The sequence below is a fragment of the Camelus dromedarius genome, chromosome 7 (assembly GCF_036321535.1).
Source record: "Camelus dromedarius isolate mCamDro1 chromosome 7, mCamDro1.pat, whole genome shotgun sequence".
Taxonomy (NCBI): Eukaryota; Metazoa; Chordata; class Mammalia; order Artiodactyla; family Camelidae; genus Camelus; species Camelus dromedarius.
Genome location: NC_087442.1, coordinates 78,801,137 through 78,823,239, shown reverse-complemented (window position 1 = coordinate 78,823,239; position 22,103 = coordinate 78,801,137). Strand labels below are relative to the sequence as shown.

Sequence of the window (22,103 nt, the reverse complement as noted above, 5' to 3'; positions counted from 1 at the left end):
GATTGGTTTCCTGTGTCCTTAATTTTTTTCCCCCCTGATTCTGGGAAGGAGCGTGGTTTTGTCCATCTTTACCTGCCCAGCATTAAATGTTTTTGAGACATATTTTAATGGTTGTTTACTGTTTTATGGATGTATTACTTTTTATTTAACAAATTCCCTAATGAAAAAGACGATATTTCAGATATTTTTACAGTTCAAAATCACGTTTACGTGGACATTCTACTTCTCTACTTAAATCTCTGGTTATATCTTTAAGGTAAATTTCTTGTTTGAGGTTTTTGGATCAGAGAATGTACATGTTTCAAGAATCATAAGACAGATGGATGTATATGTCTGAATTGTTCTTCAGAACAGTTGTCCCATCTTACCCACCGGCATCACTTTATCTTTCTAGTTTATGAAATATTTATGAACACCAAACATTTTAATTTTTAAAACTTTGTCCGTTTGAGAGATTTTTAAACTGGTCTTTCCAGTTTGCATCAGTTTTTTGATTATTGATGAGTTTGAACATTTTTTGTTTTTTTAAAATTTTATTTCTTTTTTTGTGTGTGGATTTCAAGAGCATAATATTTGCTCATTTTCCGATAAAGACATTGCTCACTATGTTATAAATATATTTACCATTTGTTAATTTGAAAACATGCTTTTTAATTAACAATTTTTTTAATGGGGAGGAGTTTAAGATCTTCATTTAGTCAGATCTTTTCCTTGAATTTTTAACTTTACTTTGAGTCTTTTCTACCTTGAAATCAGGTAAATCTTTATATTATTTTGTAGTCCTAAGGTTTAGTTAAGTTTATTTTTAATTCTTAGGTCATCTGATGTTTATTTTGATGTATATTGTAAGGTGGGGTCAAACTTAATTTTTTTCTCAAATATTAATTCAAATGTTCCTGTGTCTTTTACCAAGTACTTTTTCATTTTTTTCCCACCAGTCTGAAGCACCCCCTTTATTATGTTTTAAATTCTCATCAGCATTACTGTCTGAGTCCAAGTTTTTTGTTTTTCTCTATTGATTTTTAAAATTGTTGTCCAGATTCATTAGGCTTAGTTATTAAACATTTGTGTAATGTTTCTATATTGACATAGCAAGTCTTTTCTTCTTCTTTTTCACAATTCTGTTCACTGTTTTCATTTAATCTCCAAATCCTCAGTTGCTTTTATCACATAAAAAAAACCAACCCACCGATATTCTGATTGAAATTACATGAAATGTAGCAGTTATCTTGTGGAATATTGACATCTTTCCAGCTGAGCAGTCCTCCCATCCATTGATGTTGTGTGTTGCTTGTTTTCGGGTTCTACTTCTATGTCTGTTGGAAAAAAATAATTTGTATCAATTCTTATAAAATCATAATACTGGTAAGATTTTTTTTAATGAAGATTTGAAAATTTACTCTAAAACCAGTCTCTCTGCTATAAAATGTTTTCTCCTTTTGTTACTCATTACAGTATCTTCATGGATTTGCATGTTGCTGTTTCACTGTCGATCTTTCAAAGGCGTCTTTATTTTATTCACAACATTGATAAACCTTCTAAGTGTGTTTAGTTTTTTTTTTTTTTTTCTTTCCCTAATTTTCTTTTCAGTGTTTGCTGCACAACAAACCACTGCAAAACGTAGTGGTTTAAAACAACTGTGATCTAGTCTCATGATTCCGTGGTCAGGGCGTCTCTTCTTTTCTTGTTTAAACTCATTCATGGCTGCTGACAGCCAGCCGGCAGCTCAGCCGAGGTGGCCGGGACAGCTGGTCTCTCTCTCCATGTGGTCACTCTCGTCCTGGACTTCCTCCCATCGTGGTGGTCTCAGAGTTCCAGTAGGGCAAGCCCCAGTGCATGAGGGCTTATTGAGCCTCAGTTTAATGGCATGTTTGCTGGGGTCCCCATTAACCAGAGCCACTCAAACCAGGGTCTGTGTGGGAAGGGGCTGTACCCAAGGATGTGGAACCAGCAAGTGTGATTCAGTGTGGACCTTACTGTTTTAATCTGGCACACTTACTCCCTGGCTTTTTTTGTCATTTTTTTCTCTCATTGTTTATTGAGAAAATTTTATGTTTTCTGTGATAATGATTTTGTATTATTTTGGGGACATTGTTTTTAATTATAGCATCAGTAGAATCTAGGAATATTGACATTTTTTTTTTTATTTTGACATCTCTCTAAAATAAGCAATGAATGTTTCTGATTTTCCCTTCAAATTTATATCCATAACAGTTCACTAAAACATTTTAGCTCTGTTTATAAAATCAAGGTTTAAACAAAAAATGAATGTGAACTTTGCTTGAAGTGTGAAAGCAGGTACACTGTATTTATAAAAGATTGTAAAGAATAGATCACTACCTTATGTAGATACTACCCTTATGTGAAATTCACTTGCATTCTAGTTGAGAAACATGAATATTGCTTGAAAAAATGTCATTAGTTATTTTTTTTCTTTTCTTTTCTTTTTTTTACTGAGGCAGGTTAATAGAAAAACCATAGTCTTTACATTCAATACCGGGGGGAAAATACGTAATTTTTAAGTCTGGATAAAATCTGCACTGAAATAAAATTTCCTTGTAATGGAATTGTGAAAATTGCTGCCCAAGGACAATTTCTATAATGTTGCAGTTAATTCAGCTGCCAGCTCAGATGATTTAAAAAGCATTTTTGGGACAGTGACATTGGCTCTGTATTGCTGAAATAAGCTTAAAGTCTAAATGCTCTCATGTGGTTTTTACAGACTACTCTGTAACTAGTCTGCCGTATCTCTGCAGTCTTAACACAGCCCCTTCATCCTGTCACGAAGACCCTGAAAACAACAGATGTGTTCTGCCTCTGTGCCTTTACTCTGTATATGTCCTGGCTTTGAATGTGCTGTCTTGGCATCATTGGTGTCCTCAAGCTACTCATCTGTGCATCGTTCCCAGATGCTGCAGCCTGTATTAACGCCCCCCTCAGAACTGTAAATATTTGCAGTTTGAATCAGATGTAATAAGTAACTACAGGTTGTTTAATGTGCACTAGTTGGATTGTAAGCCTCCTAGAGGTGATCTTACATTTTTTTGTCCCTTAGGGTTTTGAAAAATTGTGGGCCAACAGTATCTCCATAGTGTATGTTCCCAGATGTTAGGAAATAAAATCATTTTGACATTAATTTAACTTTTCTCCTTTAATTAAGGGATAAAATGGGATCTTCACTAATGATTGAAACAGCAAGAAACCCCACATGTCCTAAGGTAGGTTTCGAGTCTCTTAAATATAACACCTAGTTGGAACTGAAGGTCAGGTGAAAGGACTTATTCTGAAGGCCCTTTATTAAGGGAAAAATTATTTAGGAGCCTCTGTTAACAGATTATATTGATTCCTTTTATATTGGGTCCTCCTATGAAGTTACAGAATGTGATCATTAAACCTTTTTTGTATGTCAATTGAAAGTATAACAAAAGTTTAAGGACATGGAAGACTGGGACCAAATATAAAGGAGAATTATTTTATTATAGGGTTAATCAAACCTTGTGATTTAAGGAAAATTATGGCATTCCCTCTCCTGGATTTTTGAAAGAAACTTTATGTGCCTCTTAGTATGTATTAGATTAATATACAGATGGAATCCCAGTTTTTAGAATGTTAATGCCATTAGAATGTGTCTCGGTTTGGCTTCTCTTTTTTATTTATTTTGTTTGAAACCCAGGATCTGAGTATTGCTTGAGTTCTGTGTTCTTTAATAATTCTTGTTATTTGACTAAAGGATAGGATTTTTATACCTAGGAATTCCATGCGGCTTGTCTTTATTCTTGGATAACAGACTAACCATGAAATGTCAAGTGCAGCTTCCTCCACTGCTCCTGCACGCTTGCTTATTCATACTTTCGTTTATTGTTTGGACGTTAATTTTGCATCCCATGTGCCAGCACCGTGCTGGGCAGGCACTTTGGATGCACCAGTGAGTTAGTGCAGGCGTGGAGTTTATAGTCCCGTAGGGCAAAGTAGGCGTTAATCAGATGATCACACGAACGAGAGATTCTTCCTCACACAAAAACAGGTCTCTGAAAGCATGTATTTACAGGGCCATGAGGGAAGTCTCCCTATCTAGGGAAATGAGTTTGAGGTCTCAGTGTGAAGGCTGATGAGCATTCCTGTATGGGAGGAGCGTGGAGAAACACAGGAACTGAGAGAGTTCCTGAGAACTGGAGTGGCAGGAGCCGAGGGCAGCGGGCGAAATGAGACTGGAGCAGTAACTCAGCCAGACCACGCAAAGCCCTGATGATGAGATGCACTGGCTCATCGGCGAGGAGCCTGGGGTGCACCTATACCTCTTGTTTGTTCTCCTGTATCTTCAGGGCTTCTTGTGTGTTTGTTTTTAAATTGTGACAGTTGCCAACTTAAAAAAAGGAAGGAGAATAGGGCGGATGTGAGGGAACCGCAGCCACTTGAAAAAGTAACTCACTCACATGTAAAGCAGCGCCCACACTTCTTGAATGAGCCTACCTGTGGGCCACTGACAGAAAGACCCTCTGGGTTTTAGTATGTGGCCAACTCTTATCCACCCACGGTGGCTAGAGACACACTTGGATCAGTCACAGGAACTTGGAATGTGACCTTTGGTTTATAAAATAGCAAAGCATGCAGTTCCCTGGCAGGTCTTGGCATGCGGCCCTGACAACTCTGACCTCACCAGTACCTTCAGCTTCTTAAGTTTATACTGTAGATCATGGACAGGTACATCACATTTTGCATAAATTCAGCTGACATCAGTAACATCTGAGACCCCCGGGTGATAAACATCAGTTCCTTTAATAAAAAATTAGCCAGCTACCAATTACTAACTATGATCAGAAAGCCTCGAGAGTTTGTTTAGTGCTTAGAGTTTCGTTAGTTAAGTCGTAATGCCTTCAGAGAGCACAGAAACACAGACTAATTTGCAAGTAATATGAAAATAGTGTATTTATCTTTAAGTTGTTTTTATTCATGGCTACTACCGCAGTATCAATTATCATATAAAGGTCTGCAAATTTATGCCTTCTTGAATGTCTTTTTAAATAGCTAATCAAGTCACATAGTCAAAAACATCTTTTATTATTGTTCTCTTATATTTCTCAAAATTGTCTCAGCCCTTGTAATTATTTTCCTACAAAGAAATACCTGTTTATAAGGATCTGCTTCCTTTTGCTTAACATTGCAGTTATGTGTCACATTTCTCTTGATGGGTAGAGTCGCAGATTGTTCATTCATCCTATTAAGTAATATTTAACTTGTTTGCTTTCCAAATATTGCCACTTACTATGTGTATTGTTCACTTTTAATTCACTAGGTAGCTGCAGTAAGTACCATAGTAAACAGAGGGCTAATGCCAAAAGCTTTTGTGTTCAGAAACTATGGACATTTTCCTGGAACCAACTCTCACTACCTGGGAGGCTGTCAGTATAAGATGTGGCAGGCCATCAGAGCCTCCTCCGCTGCTCCCGGCTACTTCGCAGAGTACGCACTGGGGAATGACCTCCATCAAGTAAGTCGACTGCGAGGCTTGTCTTTTAAAACTTCACACGATTAGAAAGAATCCGCTTACTAAACTTAAAGAGGGATCAACCAAGGAGGTGTTCTTCGTGTGTCCCTGTGGCAAAAGACATGCAGTACAAGATATTTTCACTTGTTTGCTTTTCTTAAATTAGCAAGCCTTCTGGCTTGAGAGCACAATTTAGGGAAGATTAGTTTGTGTCTTCCCTAATATGATGGCCAGCGACGATCATTTTAATTTGATCGAAAAATGATTGTGTATGCTTGGCTTTCCAAATGTGATAAAAACTAAAAGTGAAACACAGGCCCTGAAAATGCAGAACACAGTCTGTTTGACAGTTTTGGTGGACATATTTTGAAAGACAGGATATAATAAAATAATAATAGTAAATACTCATTAAGTTAGCTATGTGCTGACACCTATGTGGTCCTTTGCAAGCATTACGTCGTTTAATCACCGCTGCTTATGAGGCAAATAGGGTTATGTCCATTTTACAAATGAGAAATTGGAGTCTTAAGAAAGTTAAGTAACCGGCCTAGGGTTGTAACTGTTATGATGCCATCTGTAATTATACTGTATTTAAATTTATGGCTGAATGATCTATAAAGCTGAATATTATTTCTGTAATGTTGAGTTGTATTCTTTTTCTGTGATACAGGCTCATTTACTGTGGTAAATTTTTCCCTGTCGGGTTTTTCCACTGTTTATAGAAATCTTAACTCATAACCTGTACTAAGTGATTTAAAAAAAATTCAACAAAGCTTTTGAACTGATACTTCCAAAATATATGTTTTTAATATATGTTTAATTTCTTATATAAATCCCACTTAGAATCAGCCTCCTTTGATGGAGTCAGTAACCTTAACTAAAGTATATGTGTTCTCTTCACTTGGTTTTCAGATTCATGCTGAGAAAAAAACTTGTGTTTTGATAAGCATTTTTAGATGTTCAAAAGTTCATAAATCTTCGATATAAACTATGTATCAGCTATATAATTTTAATTTACATGTGTCCATGTTACAATAAAACATTTTTATCAACTTTATTTTCTCCCATACTTTTATATAATAGCTTAGATATATTTTCAAATATTACAATCAGCAATCTCTGTCTTTCCGAAGTAATGTCATAATCTTTGTGGTTAAGAGGTTAGAGTAGGGTTCCTTTCGTCTTTGGAAGTCAGTTCAGACTATTTCCTGCCTGGTCAGAGCAGTCATTGCTGAATTATGTAAGGCACGTCCCCTTCCCCCCTTTCTCTGCTTTATTCTGCCCCCTCAGGGCAGAAAGTGCTTAGTTGTAGAGTTTGATTTCAGGGCTAATAAGTCAAAATAAAATTTTCGTTTTAACATGTATCCTGCTGTTTTTAACAACTATTTCTCCATATCCTGTAGTATTTTTACCATGTCATAAATGGAAAAATTAACAATGTATTCAAAAATATAATAGTTAGGGTTTTGTAATTTTAAGATGGTTGTCATGCTACAAAATGGCAGTTATGCCAAATATTAGCGAAAGTCTCAAATGATAAGTTACTGCGTTTCGGGACCATGTGTTCCCAGAATTCAAGCGAAGTTATTTCATTTGCTCTTTATTCTTCATCTAAGAGGAAGTAGTTCTAAGGTTTAATTCAGTCCTGTGGAATACATACAACAAACCAAAGTGATTCCATGGTTCTTTTTCCATTTCAGATAGACTGACTAGTGTTGGTTCTTTCCGTGCGTGGCCATTTTTATACTGATGACCGTAATCTTTGAACTTAGGTTGAGCTACAGATTAAAATAACTTCTTATATAAATTTTATTTAAAGCATATAGCCACATATACAGAGAATGTACTTTCATGTAAATCAGTGACTTGATTCCGGAAAGACTGGCATATCTATCTTAATAAGGATATTCAGATGGAATCTGGAGTCTAAGCAAACTTTACTTAAGCAAATATTTTCCTTATTGCATAATCTTTTCTGGATGCTTGAGGAAGAAATGGGATATTTTTCTCCTGAAGACACTATGAAAGGTTGCTTAGAGTATTCTAAGGTATGAATGCTCTTGATTGCTTAAACAAAGAAAACATTCAAGCGAACTTCCTTTCCAACCCTTTAGAAATCACCAAGAAGTTTAAAACTAAAATATGCTACTTGCTTATTACAATCCTTTTATCGTTAGTTCTTTGAATAATTATATTCAGTTATATCCGGCCTCATTTTTAAAATCCCGTTTAACTGTCGTGTCTGACATATGTTTTAATATAAGTAACTTCATATCCTTTTTGAAATCAGGTAGAGTTATATATTATGCATTAATATTCTGCTTGAACAGTTATTGAAAGCAGTGGTATAATTAAGAGGTATGAGTCTGTAGATAGGTAGATTTCATTTGCCTTTGACCATAAAGAGAAGAATGTTATTACAGTATTTACAAGGTTTATTAGATGTCTTGGAGAATTAGAAAGTAGGATTAGCTTTTTGAGTAGTTTCCAATAGATTACTTCTCCCCCCCCCCCAAGTAGCATCATCTTAAAATAGTACTTTTTACACAAAATTATCTTCTCTCTCTTTTTAACAGGTTTATTGAAATAAAATTGATATACAAAAAACTGCACATATTTGATGCATACAGTTTGATGAGTTTGGACATAAACATATCCCTTCTCTCTTATCTTTTTCCATCTCCACCTCCAGAATTAAATCAATTATTCTCTGTCTTTAGAGAAGGAGCCTGATAAATTAGCTTGTGCTGAAGATTTTGATGGCAGATTCTAATATATTATTTCTTTCAGGCCCTATTTACATTTTAAAAGGCTATGTCCAGAGCTCTGAATACATTAACCTAAAAGAAATGATGATATTTCATATCAGTGTTCCAGGTAAAGAGTGTTTTTAGCAGAAAGAGCCTGCCTGGCACTTTCAGTGCTAAATTATGCCTGAGCCAGGCCACAACTAGGAATTTTCATTATAACTGGACAGAAATGTAGTGAGTGCCTACGCAGTGCCAGGCACTGTGTTCTCCAGGAAGAATATAAAGGTTTTTAGTAACTGCTCATGTATTGTTTGTGTCTCCTGGATCCTACCCTCAAGTAGCTCAAACTAGAAGAATGTAAATGGAACTATAGATGAGATGATAAGTTCAGTAATAAAAATGTGTATAGGATTAAGAAGTAATATAAAAGACGTGATTTATTTTGTTGAAGTTGGCTCTACAAAGACGTTTTCCTCTGAGTCTATGTACAAAGAATGAATAGTTGATTAGGAGCCGGAATTTGATTTGAAGCATAGCTGTTAACACCATTGGAAACTTTTTGATGTGGAATTGATTTTACTGCCAATTCTTTTCTAAACCTTGTTTGCCCCTTCTTACCTTTCCTCATCTGTTTGTCTTCTCAGATCCTTCTTCATAGTTTTTATAATACTGAAGAAGTGTTTCGTCTAAAATACTCAGATGATTAGGAGTTACACAGAGTATAACTATAGAATTTAAGATAAATATAGTTTAATAAAGGAGATAACTTTTTAAACTGAATTAGAAATGAAATATGGATGGGTATCATTCATATTAATTGAAAACAAAGGAGAAGGTTGAAATGATTAAATTAAAATTGGTACTTGAGAAAATACTCAAGTACTTTAAGGAAATAACTTACCACTATCCACATTTAAGGAGTCCAAGTAGATTTTTGCAGTTAAATCATACAATTACCTAGCCAAATAGTTCCTTTCAGCTGGTGAATGGATAAACTGTGATACATTCTAATCATGAAATACTTCTCAGGAATAAAAAGGAATTAATCACTGGCATGTGCAGTGAGATGGATGGATCTCAGAAGCATTATTCCCAAGAAGAGGGCTGGGAAGGAGCATTTTGAGTTGACAGCATGTGCAGAGGCATAAAGCGAGAGAATGTGGCTCCTTCAGAAAACGGCCAGTAGTTTGTGAACGACCAGGCTGTAGGGGTTAGAAGATGACCAGTTCTGGGTAGCTTCAAAATGCAAATCCAGAATTAATAGGTACAAGTTACAGGGAAGGAGATTTGGGCTTATTAGAAGGAATAATTTTCTAATAGCTGATAGCTTTCAGAAATTGAACGGCTTTCCTAATACCAAGTGAGGTTTACCCCAGGAATGGGGGGTTGGTTAGATACTTTTTCTTATTCTACTGCATTTTTACAGTTCTCTGTCAGCATATTTCTTTCCTTTTGAATTCTTCAAAATAATAGTGATTATTGATAAATGCTTAAAAATATGAAGTTTGCCTACCTTGTTTAGGTTTATATCTGCAGTAAATGAATTTGATACTTTGAAATTGTTAATAAAATTTCCACTTAAATTGGTTGCATTAACTTGATTACATTTGACTTGTGAAAGAAGAACTTGTTTGGTAGAACCACAGTTCTTTTGTTAGATTGTGTACAGAATCACATTAACCACTAAACAAGGGGGAAAAAATCTTTAAAAAGTAATTCAGTTCATTTCAGTAGTTTTGAGCAAGATATGCAGAGCAGTCCAAGAAGTTCAAAGAACTTTCATAATAGGAAGGGAAAGTTTAATAAAGCCAGTGAGGCCCGTGAGTTTTTTCACGACTTCTTTTGCAGCTGTAGTACATAAAATAAATGCACTTTAAAGGAATCTCTTGTTTTTAAATAATTTGTTCAATTTGTTACGTAGTCCAGCTTTCCCGGTGAGTAAATTCGAAACTGTTTTAACATAGTTTGTTTTTGTATTTGTAAAAGAGAATTTCACTTCTAAGAGTTCTGTACTGTATTTACGTGACTTCTCTCTGCAGGATGGAGGTTTGCTTCTGAATAACCCCTCAGCATTAGCCATGCACGAGTGTAAATGTCTTTGGCCGGATGTACCATTAGAGTGCATGGTGTCCCTGGGCACCGGGCGTTACGAGAGTGACGTGAGAAACACCATGACATACACAAGCTTGAGAACCAAACTGTCTAACGTTATCAACAGTGCTACAGACACAGAAGGTTAGTCTGTCTATTTGCTGCCTCGATGTCCTTTAACTTCTAGAATTCAGCGTTTGGTAGAGTATGCCGACGCTCGCTGCGAAAGAGTGTGTCACGTCTTTGTCGTAGGCTTAGGAAGCACATGGGGGCAAGTCTCCTGTCGTTTCTGTTTCTCCTCAGCTCTCCTGAGTAACCCAGGGTAGTGACTGCTCTCCACGTGGGAGCCAGTGCTGCCTTTGCCTGCCTACAGCTAGAGAAGTAGCTAAAGCAGGATTAGCTCCAAGGCTTGGTTGGAGCCAGTTAAGAAGTAGGAAAAAGAAATGAGGTTGGTTCAGATACACACATGACAATAGTGAGAGAGAGGATTAGGAGTTCGATTATTTAGTAAAGGAGGCAAACTGGAGTAAGTCCTTACTTCCACTCTTGCTGCCTCTATAATCTAGTGGTCACATAAAGGTCGAAGTGATCCTTTAAAAATGTAAATTAAATCACGTCTATACCCGGCCCAAAACCCTCCCGGCTTCCCACCCCACTTAGAACGAGATCCAAAAGCCTCATTCATGGAAATTTACCAGGCCCTGAAAGGCTAGCCCTTGAATGCATTTCTTCCCCCTTTTTCAGAACATGTATGTCCCCTTCTGTAAAGTGTGTTCACCTACAGTTCAGTTCTGCTCCTCAAACTTGCTAAGAAGTCTCCTGCCTCAGGGAGTTGCTGTCTTCTCTTTGTAAGGCCTTCCCCCACGTATATGCTTGATTCCCTCCCTTAGTTCATTCAGGTCTCTGCTCACATATCACTGCCCCAGAGAGCCCTTTTCTAACCAGGATGTTCTAACCCCCTCAACTTCTCACTTTAATTCTTTATCCTGCTTCCTTTGTTTTATCCTTGGAGCATTGCATTTATCTATTATGGGTACGTATATTACATACCTGCTGGTGCAACTGCTTGTGATTTCTCTGTCCCACAGCAGCATGAGGCAGGAGCTTATCCAGTTGACTGTGTTGACTTCAATACCTGTGTGCATACATATGAGGAAACTGCCCGAGGCAGATGACCCGGAAAGGATTAGATAGAAAAATCCTTGGAGCTCACACAGGACAAGAGCAGCTCAGATTTCCATCACCTAGATCAGACCTTGTGACAAATGGGTATGCTGTAGAGACCTCGGAGGACGCTGTCTCAGGAGTGGCATATCACACTAGGTCTAGACTGAAGGCTGCTCTGGATCCACCCTAACACCGCTTAAAAGTAATCCTCAAAAAGATCAAATTGAGTTCCCATTAACAGCACCTGCTGTTAGAATAAAATCCAACAATATTTAAAGGAATGCAACAAATACGTAAGATTCACAGTGTTTGGCATCCAATAAAAAATTACCAGGCATACAAAGAATCATGAAAAGACACCCTTAGCCAGGAGAAAGTCCAGTCAATGAGAACAGACCTCGATATGAAACAGATGAGAGAACTGGCAGACCAGGTTGTTACAACAGTTGTTATAAATGTACTGCATGTGTTCAGTGAGATAAAGGAAGGTCTCAACGTGATGAAGAGAGAAATGGAAGATACAGAAAATAAAAAGGACTCAGATCCAATCTGTAGAGTATCTGGAATGAAAACACAGTACCTGGAATAAAAAATACGGTTGATAAGATTAACAGCAATTCTGTACAAACACATGGAGAAAGTAGAAGAGAATAAATACTTCCTGGCTCATTTTATAAAGCCAGCATTACCATGAAACCAAACCAAGCAAAAACATTACTAAAAAACATAGAAATACCAACAATATATCCTATTAATATGCATGCAAAAATCCTTAAAATATGCTAATAAATTGAATTCAGCAATATATAAAAAGGGGAATACTGGATAACCAGGTAGGGTTTATCCTGGGAATATGGATTTGGTTTCACATTCAAAAAAATCAGTATAATTCACTGTATGACAGACTAAAAAAGGAAAAATTTATGATAATCTCAATAGATGCAGAAAAGACCTCTGATGAAATTCAACATCCATTCATGATAAAATCTTTCAGGAAATTGAAAATAGGAGGGAACTTCCTCAAACTGATCAACAGCATCTACCAAAAAACTAGAGCCAACATCCTACTTAACAGCAAAAGACTGAGTACTTCCTGCTTCAGATCAGGAGCAGAGTAAGATGTCTCATCACTTCTGGTCAGTATTGGGCTGGAGGTCCTTTCCACTGCAGTAAGGCGATAAAAGGAAGTAAAGGGCGTAGAGATTAGAATTGAAGAAGTAAGTATTTATAGATGACACGGTTGTCAATGTTGACAATCCTAAGGAATCTATAAAAGAGCTACTAGAACTAATTGAGTTTAGGAAAGTCGAAGAATATAAGGTCAGTAAAAATCCATTGTATTTCTGCATACTAGAAATGGACAATTAGAAATCGAAATTAAATATATACAAAGATAGATATCATTTATAATAGCATCAAAATATTAAATACTTAAGGAATTATTTAACAAATTATATGCAAGTCCTGAACAGTGAAAACTACAAAACACTTGTGAGAGAAGTTAAGGAAGGCCTAAATAAATCAATATACTCTGCTTTCAAATTGGAAATGCAGTATTGTTACAGTATTGTTACGACGGCAGACCACAAATTTGGTCTGTAGAATCCATATGACTGCTATAAAAATCAAAACGGACTTTTTCAGGGGTAGAGATTAATAAGACGACTGTGAAATTTATATGCAAAGGACCTAGAATAACCTGTTCTGGTTATTCTTACATTTAGGTCTATGTTCTAGTTTGAAAAAGAATGAAGTCGGAGGACTTACACCCTTGGATTTCCAGACTATAAAACTATAGTAGGCAGAGACTGGTATTTGCATAAAGACAGACATAAGATCAGTGGTACGTAACAGTACAGAAATGGATGCGGACGTGTACACTCAAAAGATTTTTGCCAGAGGTACCTCAATGAGGAAATGATAGTCTTTTCAACAAGTAGGACTGGGACAATTAGATAATTGTATTTAAAAAATTGAACCTTGACAACATCATATATAAAAACTAACTTGAAATCGACCATAGACCTAAATATATGAGCTAAAACTGTAAATCTTCTAGAATATGCTGGAGAAAATCTTAATGACCTTGGGTTAGATAAAGATTCTTTAGATGGGACACAAAAAACGTGAACATAAAACAAAAAGTAGATAAATTAGAATTCATCAAGTTATAAATTTTGTTCTTCAAAAGGCACTTTTAATAAAAGGAAAAGATAGGCTATAGACTGAAGTAAAATTTTAGTAAAACATGTGTCTGATCAAGCATCAGAACCAATTATATAATCAGATGCAAAATATAAAGACTATTCTTCCATTAGAATATATAAAGGAGAAAACAAATTCAGTGAAAAAAATGGCGTAAATATTTGAACAGAAATTTCATCGAAGAAGAACACTGATGGCTAATGAGCACATGAAAGACTTCAGCATCATTAGTCATTAGGGAAGTGAAAATTAAAACCACAAGATACCGCTACACATCCTCTAGAGTGGTAAAAATTAAGACTGACAGTAGCAAGTTTTGGCAAAGATGTGGAGCAGCAGGCACTCTAATATGTTAGTGGTTGGAATGCAAAATAGTGCAGCCATTTGGAAAACAGTGTTCTTAAAAAGATAAACAGACTTTTACCATATGACCCAGAAACTTCATCCCCAAGTATTTATGCAAGAGAAATGAAATCATACATCCACAAAATGACTTAGGATGTGGATTGCAGTGGAATACTACTCAGCAATAAAAAGGAACTACCAATACATCTATGAGATGTATTTCAAAAGCATTTTACTAAGTAAAAGAAGCTATCCAGACACAGAAGTGCTATATAGTTATGATTCTGTTTGTATGAAATTCTAGAAAAGGCAAAGGGTAAGGGGGGGACCAACCATAAAGAGGCATGAAGGAACTTTTGGGGGTGATGTCATGATTGTTTTTGGTGGTCACACAAGTATATACATTTGTCAAAACCTGTCAAATAAGACAGTTAAAATCAGTGAATCTTATTGGATGTAAATTATACCTCAATAAAGATGATCTCAAAAAGTTAAAAAAAAAAAAAAAGATTGGAAAGGCATTTCAGTAGTGGCTAACAATATGACCAAAAACAGAGAAAGAATACCGGAGCAGGTATCCTAATTTAGCAAAATTATGTGATGGTTTTTGGGAGATGAATTTCATTTTGTAGTTATATTCAATGTTATGGATTTGTGTTAAAATAAACAAAGCTTTGTAATTTGCTTAAAATACGGTAATTTTAAATAAACGTAACATTAGATCATTGCAGAGTAACTCGAGTTTTTAATTCACCTGTCCTCTCTTTGTTTTAACAGAAGTCCATGTAATGCTGGATGGTCTGTTACCTCCTGACACCTATTTCAGATTTAATCCTGTGATGTGTGAAAACATACCTCTAGATGAAAGTCGAAATGAAAAGCTGAATCAGCTGCAGTTGGAAGGGTTGAAGTACATAGAAAGAAATGAAGAAAAAATGAAAAAACTTGCAAAAATATTAAGTCAAGAAAAAACAACTCTGCAGAAAATTAATGATTGGATAAAACTAAAAACTGACATGTATGAAGGCCTTCCATTCTTTTCAAAATTGTGATGAGTGTGTGCATATGGTCTCATAACTGAATGCCTGTTCAAAAGATCCACAGGATTCAGTAAGGAATTGTGAGGTTCAGAATGCGTGAACTTTGAAATGCTTATGAATTCTGGGGAATCCTGAAAAGACAGGGTTCAGATCAGCTTACACAGTCCAGAGAGGGTCTGCTTGGTAAAACAGTTCATATGGGAATTAGGTTTTTATGATGGTAGTCATTAACTGTGCATCTTACCATGCTAGTTGATTTTAGTACATATTGATGTTATATTGTTTGATGTTTGAAAATTTATTAATATATGTGCCAAACAAGAACAGAAAACTGTCATTATTATACTTGGTATTTTTGCTGTATTCACCATAATCATGTTAAATGTGTTTGATGATTGATCTTCCTTCATGTGGAAAAGCTAATTTCTTAAATTAATTCATCACTTGAAACATCACTTACGTTCTCACTAGCTACATTCTGCGGTCCAAATGTTACCTTCCGGTGTTGTAGTATCATCTAAACAGATGCAGAAAAATGGAATTCTCTCTGTTATAGGACTTTCACATTTGAAATATGAAAGAACTGGATACAATTTTCTATTCAAAATTTGTCTATTTCAACACTGTTTGGTTCAAAAAGGTAGGTGAAGTTCTAATCAATCACTTTTCCCCCCTGAAATCTCAAGATAATGCTGTCTGTTAACTTTTCTAGCTCTGGCTTATCATTCACTGTTATGAAATTAATTATTTGAATTTACTGAGAAAATATCCCTAAAAATAAACTTGAAATAATCTATTAAAGGGCTAATGCCATTTTTAAATTATTACTCATAATGTAGCTCTTCATCTCTTTCTAGCATTTGAATATACCTGTCCACAATATGCATTAAAAAAAAGGTTAGGCTGGTTTTACCTTATTAACTCCTTTAGCCATCTGGATTTCACGGAGGTTAGTAACATAGACACCAACCCAAATCATTGTTTATGCCAACCAGATTCATCTTTGTTGTGTTATCTGTCGGTCTGCCATGTAAATCCTTCACCGTGTTTAGATTTGTCAAGAGAAATGAAAAAAGGTGAGTGCCCTTTGCTTTGTGCACGTAAACTAGAGCTAAACCTGTCCAGATTGTCATACTGCGTCTTTGCAGCACTGGTGTGTAGAGGCGGTGACGTGTGGTTCACAGAGCGAGGGGAGCCGCGAGTCTGCATGGGAATCAGACTCTGAAGCAGAGTCCATCTGTTTGTGACCTGGAGGAGGGTGGACAACCCCTCTGGGCTCCAGATATTTTACTTGTTAAATGAGGGATGCTAGCTCTAAAATTGTATTTACTTGTCTTTTATGGCAACTGAAAAGTGAATTCTGCAAATGTACAAGCAAAAGACAAGAAGAGGTGTGATAATGAGTTTTCAGTCCTATGCAGGTTAAAAAAAATGCTCTTTTCAAAGAAGCAAAGATTGTTTATTTCAGAAGTAAAATGTAGTAAATTATCCAATTCATCAGTGATTTTAAAAAATACAGAAAATAAAAATTGCTCTGTAGCTCAGTCCTTTGGGGGTGTTTGAAAATTTGTATTTCTGTAATGAATGCTATGCTGGTATATTTCAGTTCTGTTCTTGCTGCTGCTGTTACTCTTTATTAAAAATAATCCCTCAGATAAAGTTGTCCCTAGAGGCGTATGGGCTGGGTGAGATTTCCCCTAGCGGGTGGGGAGAGCCTGGCCTGGGTTATAATTGCACTGTGTGCTGCTTGCTCTCCCACACCGCATTCATCCAGGAGAAAGTGGTGTCAAAGGAACCTCTGAGAGGGAAGGAAGTCACAAAAAGTGAGCCTTTAGTCTGAGGGGGTGGGGTGGTGGGGCTCCCTTTGAGCGCCCCCCAACAGCAGTTACTGACAACTGCCTCCCCTTTTCACTTACTACAGAGCTGCTAATGACCGAAGTAGCTAGGACCCCTACAGTTCACAGCTCAAAACGTCACCAACCTGCTAGGCTCTAGAAATAATTCCAGTTACAGTTTTAAGTATTTCACAGCTATCAATGCTAGTAATGTGACTAAAATCATCGCTAACATCCAAATTGTAGTTTTTAGATATAGTGTAACTATGAAGCTACCAAGGATTTCTAAAGACACTGTAAAATAGTCCTTTCAGACCACATGTTCATATGCAACTAGAACAACTTGTAAGAAAAATGCAAATAATTGGAAATCAAAATACTTCCGAGTATTCATTGTAATAAAGCAAATTTCAAGCACAATGAAGTATATTTAATGTAATTTACATGGTTGCACCTTATTATAAGGTCATTCTTGACCTAACATGATGAAGTTCTGTTTTACAGCTGAAGTGAACTGTCCATCCCTTGTTTGTGCTTGGCTGCTGATTTCCCTCGGGAACACTACAACGTACAAGTGTACTCTGACTGTAGCTTTTTTCTTAAACCACACGGCATGGCACCTAAGGATGTTCCCATTCCCTGTCCCTATTTCTTTAGCTCTTTTCTCTCTCCAGCAAAAGGTACACCCAGTTGGGTAGTGCACCAATTTTCAATGATTCTTGTCCCCATTTGTACTTGAAACTGATTATCTGAAGAACTGTATAATTCACTTGAGATAACCTTCACTTTATAATGAAGCCACTATTTTCTTTTGTTCAAAAGCAGAGTGGATTTCTTTTCAGGAAAGAAAAGAAGTAAAGAATACTCTTCTGAAAGATGAACACTCCCTACCAAGTAGGTTATGGATTCTTCACTGGACCGTTTTTAAAGTAGGATCAGTTCTTTATGAGAAAAATGTTTTAAAGATAGATAAATGGTCTAACTAGTTTCCTAAAGTAAATGAACAATGATCAAATGAGTTAGATGTCAAAAAAGAAATCAGGATATTATTCCTTATTTATTTATATCACTTACTCTATAAGATTTAACTGATGTCTTTGACAAACAGTTTATGCTTCTTGATAAACTTTATTTAAATCAACTAGTTTTCATTTATGCCAATGGATATATCTCATTTTAAAATTTTTGATTTTTAAAAAAATACGGCAAATGTGTGCCTTGCAAGTGGCTATAGTTTGAAAAATCTGAGTGAAAAACCAAAATTTATCCACTGTCAATAGTTTTATTACCACTAACTTTGAAAAAGTTGATTAAATTTTTTTTTTTTTTACCGTTAAGGGAAGTTCCATAGCTCTGGAAGTAGAGAAACATAAATGTGTTGTAAGTATGTTCACATGTATAGAGGAAACGTGAATATTTTTGTGATTGTTAATAGCTAATATCCAGCACTTATATGCCAAGCACTATACTGAAAGCTCTGTGTCTGTTATCTCATTCTGTTATTTATATCCCTGTGAAGGAGGTACTATTATTCCTGTTTTTCAGCTAAGGAAACCAAGGTTATCAAAAGTTAAATAAAAAGGAAAATTATAAACATTTTAAACTTTTCCTTTTATCTCTCCCAGTTAGTCAAGTTCAAAAGTTCATTTTTCATTGTGCAAACGTTTATTGACTGCCATCTTTATTCCAGGACTGACTTCAGCCTTTACACCACTCATATTTGATCATTCCTGCCTTCACGTGAAGTGTCTTTTTTCCTTTCTTTTTCACAACTTTATTGAAATGTGATTTCCATACCAAAAGATTCATTCATATAACTGTACAATTCAGTGCTACACGTAGATTTTATAGAGTTGTTCAACCATGGACAATCCGGTTTTAGAATAATTCCATCATCACACAAATTTGTTCCATCACATACTGAATCTGTTCCCTCATGCTCATTTGTAGCTATTCTCTGCTCCTGTCCCCAGCCTCAGACAACCACTGATGTGTTTTCTGTCTGTATAGATTTACCATTTCTAGGTATTTCATATAAGTGGAGGCGTGCGGGATGTAATGTTTTGCATCTGGCTTCTTCCACTTAGTGTGTTGTTGAAATTCATCCAGGTTGTAGGAGGTATCGGTAGCTGACTGCTTTTCATTGCTAAGTACTGTTTCATTATATGGGTAGACCACGTTTTGTTTGTCTATTCACAAGCTGATCATTTGAATTGTTTTTAGTATTGCCCATGGTGAATACTGCTGCAAGGAGATTCACGTACAAGCTTGTGTGAGGACCTGTGTTTTCATTTCTCTCAAGTAAAGAATCTGGAAGTGGAGTTACAGTAACAGCTGTATGGTGAGTATGCGTGTAGCTGTCAAGAAACAGCCAGTTTTCCAAAGCGTCTGTACCATTTTACATTCCCGTCAGCAGTATGTGAGAGTCCCGGTTTGTAAACATCTTCTCCAGCCCTGGATATTTTCTGTCTTTTTAATTATAGCCACTCTAGGGGGTGTGTAGTGGTATTTCACTGTGGTCTTCATGTGCAGTCCCCCGATAGCTATCGACGTTGAGCATCTGTTTAGGGGATTATTAGTTACCTGTGTATCTTCTTTGGTGAAATATCCATTCAACTCTTTTGCGCATTTTAAAATTGGTTTATTTGTCTTATTGAGATGCAAGAGTTCCTTACGTATTATGGATACAAGTCCACTATCTGGGTTGTCTTTTCATTTTCTCAATCTTTTAAGCAAGCATGTGAGTTTTTAATTTTGGTGAAGTTCAGTTTATCAATTTGTTCTTTTGAGTTAATTTTGTGTATGGTATGAATAAGGGTCAAAATCCTCCTTTTTTTTTTTTTTTTTTTTGGCTTAAGGATATCCAGTTGTCCCAGCATTGTTTGTTCAAAGGAATACCCTCCCACCACTGAATTGTCTTTTTATTTTTGTCAGAAATCTGATGTCTTTATATTCGTGAGTCAATTTCTGGACTCTCTTTGTTCCATTGATGTGTGTGTGAATCCTCTACCAGAACACACTGTCCTGGTTCCTATAGCTAAATAGTAAGTAAATCCAGACGGCACATTTCTTCCAACTTGTGCTTTTACAAAGCCATTTTGGCTTTTCTGGTTCCTTTGCATTTCTATATAAACTGTCAGTTCACACACACACATAGATACACCAAAGCCCGCTGGAACGTTGGTAAGGATTGCATTGAATGTATAAAGCTGGGAGAACTAACATGTTAACAATATAGAGTCTTTCAGTAGTGTCTGTCCTTGAAGCAGACAGTAAACATGGACTATCTCTATTTTATTTAGATATTAAAATTTTTTTCTCAGCAATGTTTCGTAGTTTTCAGCATGCAGATCTTGCACTCCTTTTGTAAAATTTAAGTATCTTTACTAGTTTTGATGCAATTGTGAATGGGATTATTTTTAAATTTCATTTTCTGATTGGTTGTTACCAGTATGTGGAAATACATACGTGCAATGATTGCAACGCTGGTGATAGTGTGATTTTCCATCTTATGAATTATCAAATTAGTAGTGTCACAGTGACTTAATCCGTGAAGGTATGGACCAGGTGTTACAGATTGTGAAAAATAATTGCAATGTTATAATGGTCTGTCTGGTAACACATGACTGTGACAGTTCTGTGTGGTTTTTCATCTCTGAACAGCGAACACCTATTTTAAGTGTTCAATTCTAATTGTACAACAATATGTATATATATTAAATTCCCCATTTACATTACTGTTATTTTGGCATAAAGGTATTTAAATCTCTGGAAATACTGATTTAGAAACATTTAGGTCCTGGATTCTGAATTAGATGATATTTTATTGTTTCAGGTGCTTACTTACTGAGTTACATTTTGATATTTTATCTTACGTTATTTTTATGTTAAATGTTTTGAATTTATGTCTGATTAAATATGTTGAATTGGGTTAGCGTTCATAAGAATATGAATTATAGGCTATTTTACAGAAGATCAATGTGTGAGGTGCTCAATACATTTGTTAGACTCAGAATTTAGGAATTAGAGAGATTGTTTTCCTTCTTTTCATATTAGTTGTAGATTCCTGTGCTGAATACTAGTCAATGAAACATTCTGACATAGGCTGAACAATTGTGAACCCTCAAGTGCAGAAGTTCTTGAAAGACATATACTTAAAACAGGTGTCAGTGATGAATTTAAAATATGGCACAAAATAATAAACGTGAAAGCTCCCCAGGCTTTGTAAGTTTATGAAAATGCACACTTTCTTATTTTCCTTTTACCAGTCAACAGGACAACAAATAAGACACTTCTAGTAGTAGAAATTGCCACTTGCCTTCTTTTTCAGTTGTTCCTGAGGCTGCCGTAATTTCCCTTTGTTCATTCCAGCGTACATCCTTCTGACAAATCCGTGCTCCTTGTCAGTGACAGCCCTTAAATGCGTAAACTCCCACTTTGCTACCTTTATGCATAACAGCCCTAACATGTGAATGTTTGCGAAGTACCAGGAGCTGAGCTAAGCAGGTCACGTGTGTTATGTCACGTTTAGTCCTGATAGTAAGCCTGTGAGGTGAGCAGCGTCCTTATCCCTTTCTTAGAAAAAGTCGCCCGGAGTGTCCCAGCTAGGAAGTGGGAGAGGAGTCCACTTTCTAGGCCATTCTTTCTGTGCCTCTTTCCTAGAATGTCCTTTCCTGAAATGTTGTAAAGAGATTTCAAATCCAGTTTACTAAACTGAATCTGTAAACTCTTGGGTTTAATCAGTGAAGTAGTGTAATTTCAGCATCAGATTATGTGAATACCCTATGTCCTTGTCTACCACAGGGCTTCTCTGCTAGTGACAGTAACCCATCTCCCTGCAAGGATTTGAAAATCTGGGGGAGTGAGGGGAGATTGTCTGGGCATCTGCTGGCGTTCAGTGCTCCGGAAGGCAGCGACGTTATGGCATGCCCAGGACAGTTCTCATGGTGAACTCTTCCACCCAAATACCAGCATTGCTCCCCTTCAGAAACCCTCAGCTGCTTATCCGCACAATGCAAATGACGAGCTTCTTCCATAAGGAATTGAGGATGTATTTTGCCTAGAGTTAGGGCGCATAAACCATTTGTAAAATTCCATTTTGATTGTCTCCCGAAAGGAATTGTTTTTGCATGCATTGCCCCTTGTTCACCCCTCCTTCCTTTTTTCTTTTTCGCCAAGTTTAAAT

The 22,103-nt window shown here is 36.3% G+C and overlaps 1 protein-coding gene across 2 annotated transcripts in view; it reads left to right on the top strand.

Annotated features, from left to right (window-relative positions):
• The window catches only part of PNPLA8 (patatin like phospholipase domain containing 8), a 38,043-nt gene extending 21,416 nt beyond the window's left edge, over nucleotides 1-16,627 (top strand). The window contains exons 7-10 of one of the 2 annotated variants that reach the window (XM_031454659.2): nucleotides 3,161-3,218; nucleotides 5,294-5,488; nucleotides 10,275-10,470; nucleotides 14,821-16,627. In XM_031454659.2, coding sequence (XP_031310519.1) covers nucleotides 3,161-3,218; nucleotides 5,294-5,488; nucleotides 10,275-10,470; nucleotides 14,821-15,095 — 724 coding nt within the window. In that variant the 3' untranslated portion in view covers nucleotides 15,096-16,627. Of the gene's footprint in view, nucleotides 1-3,160; nucleotides 3,223-5,293; nucleotides 5,489-10,274; nucleotides 10,471-14,820 lie in introns of both variants that reach the window. The other variant, XM_064487707.1, reaches the window with a different exon arrangement.
• The last annotated feature ends 5,476 nt before the right edge of the window (nucleotides 16,628-22,103 follow it).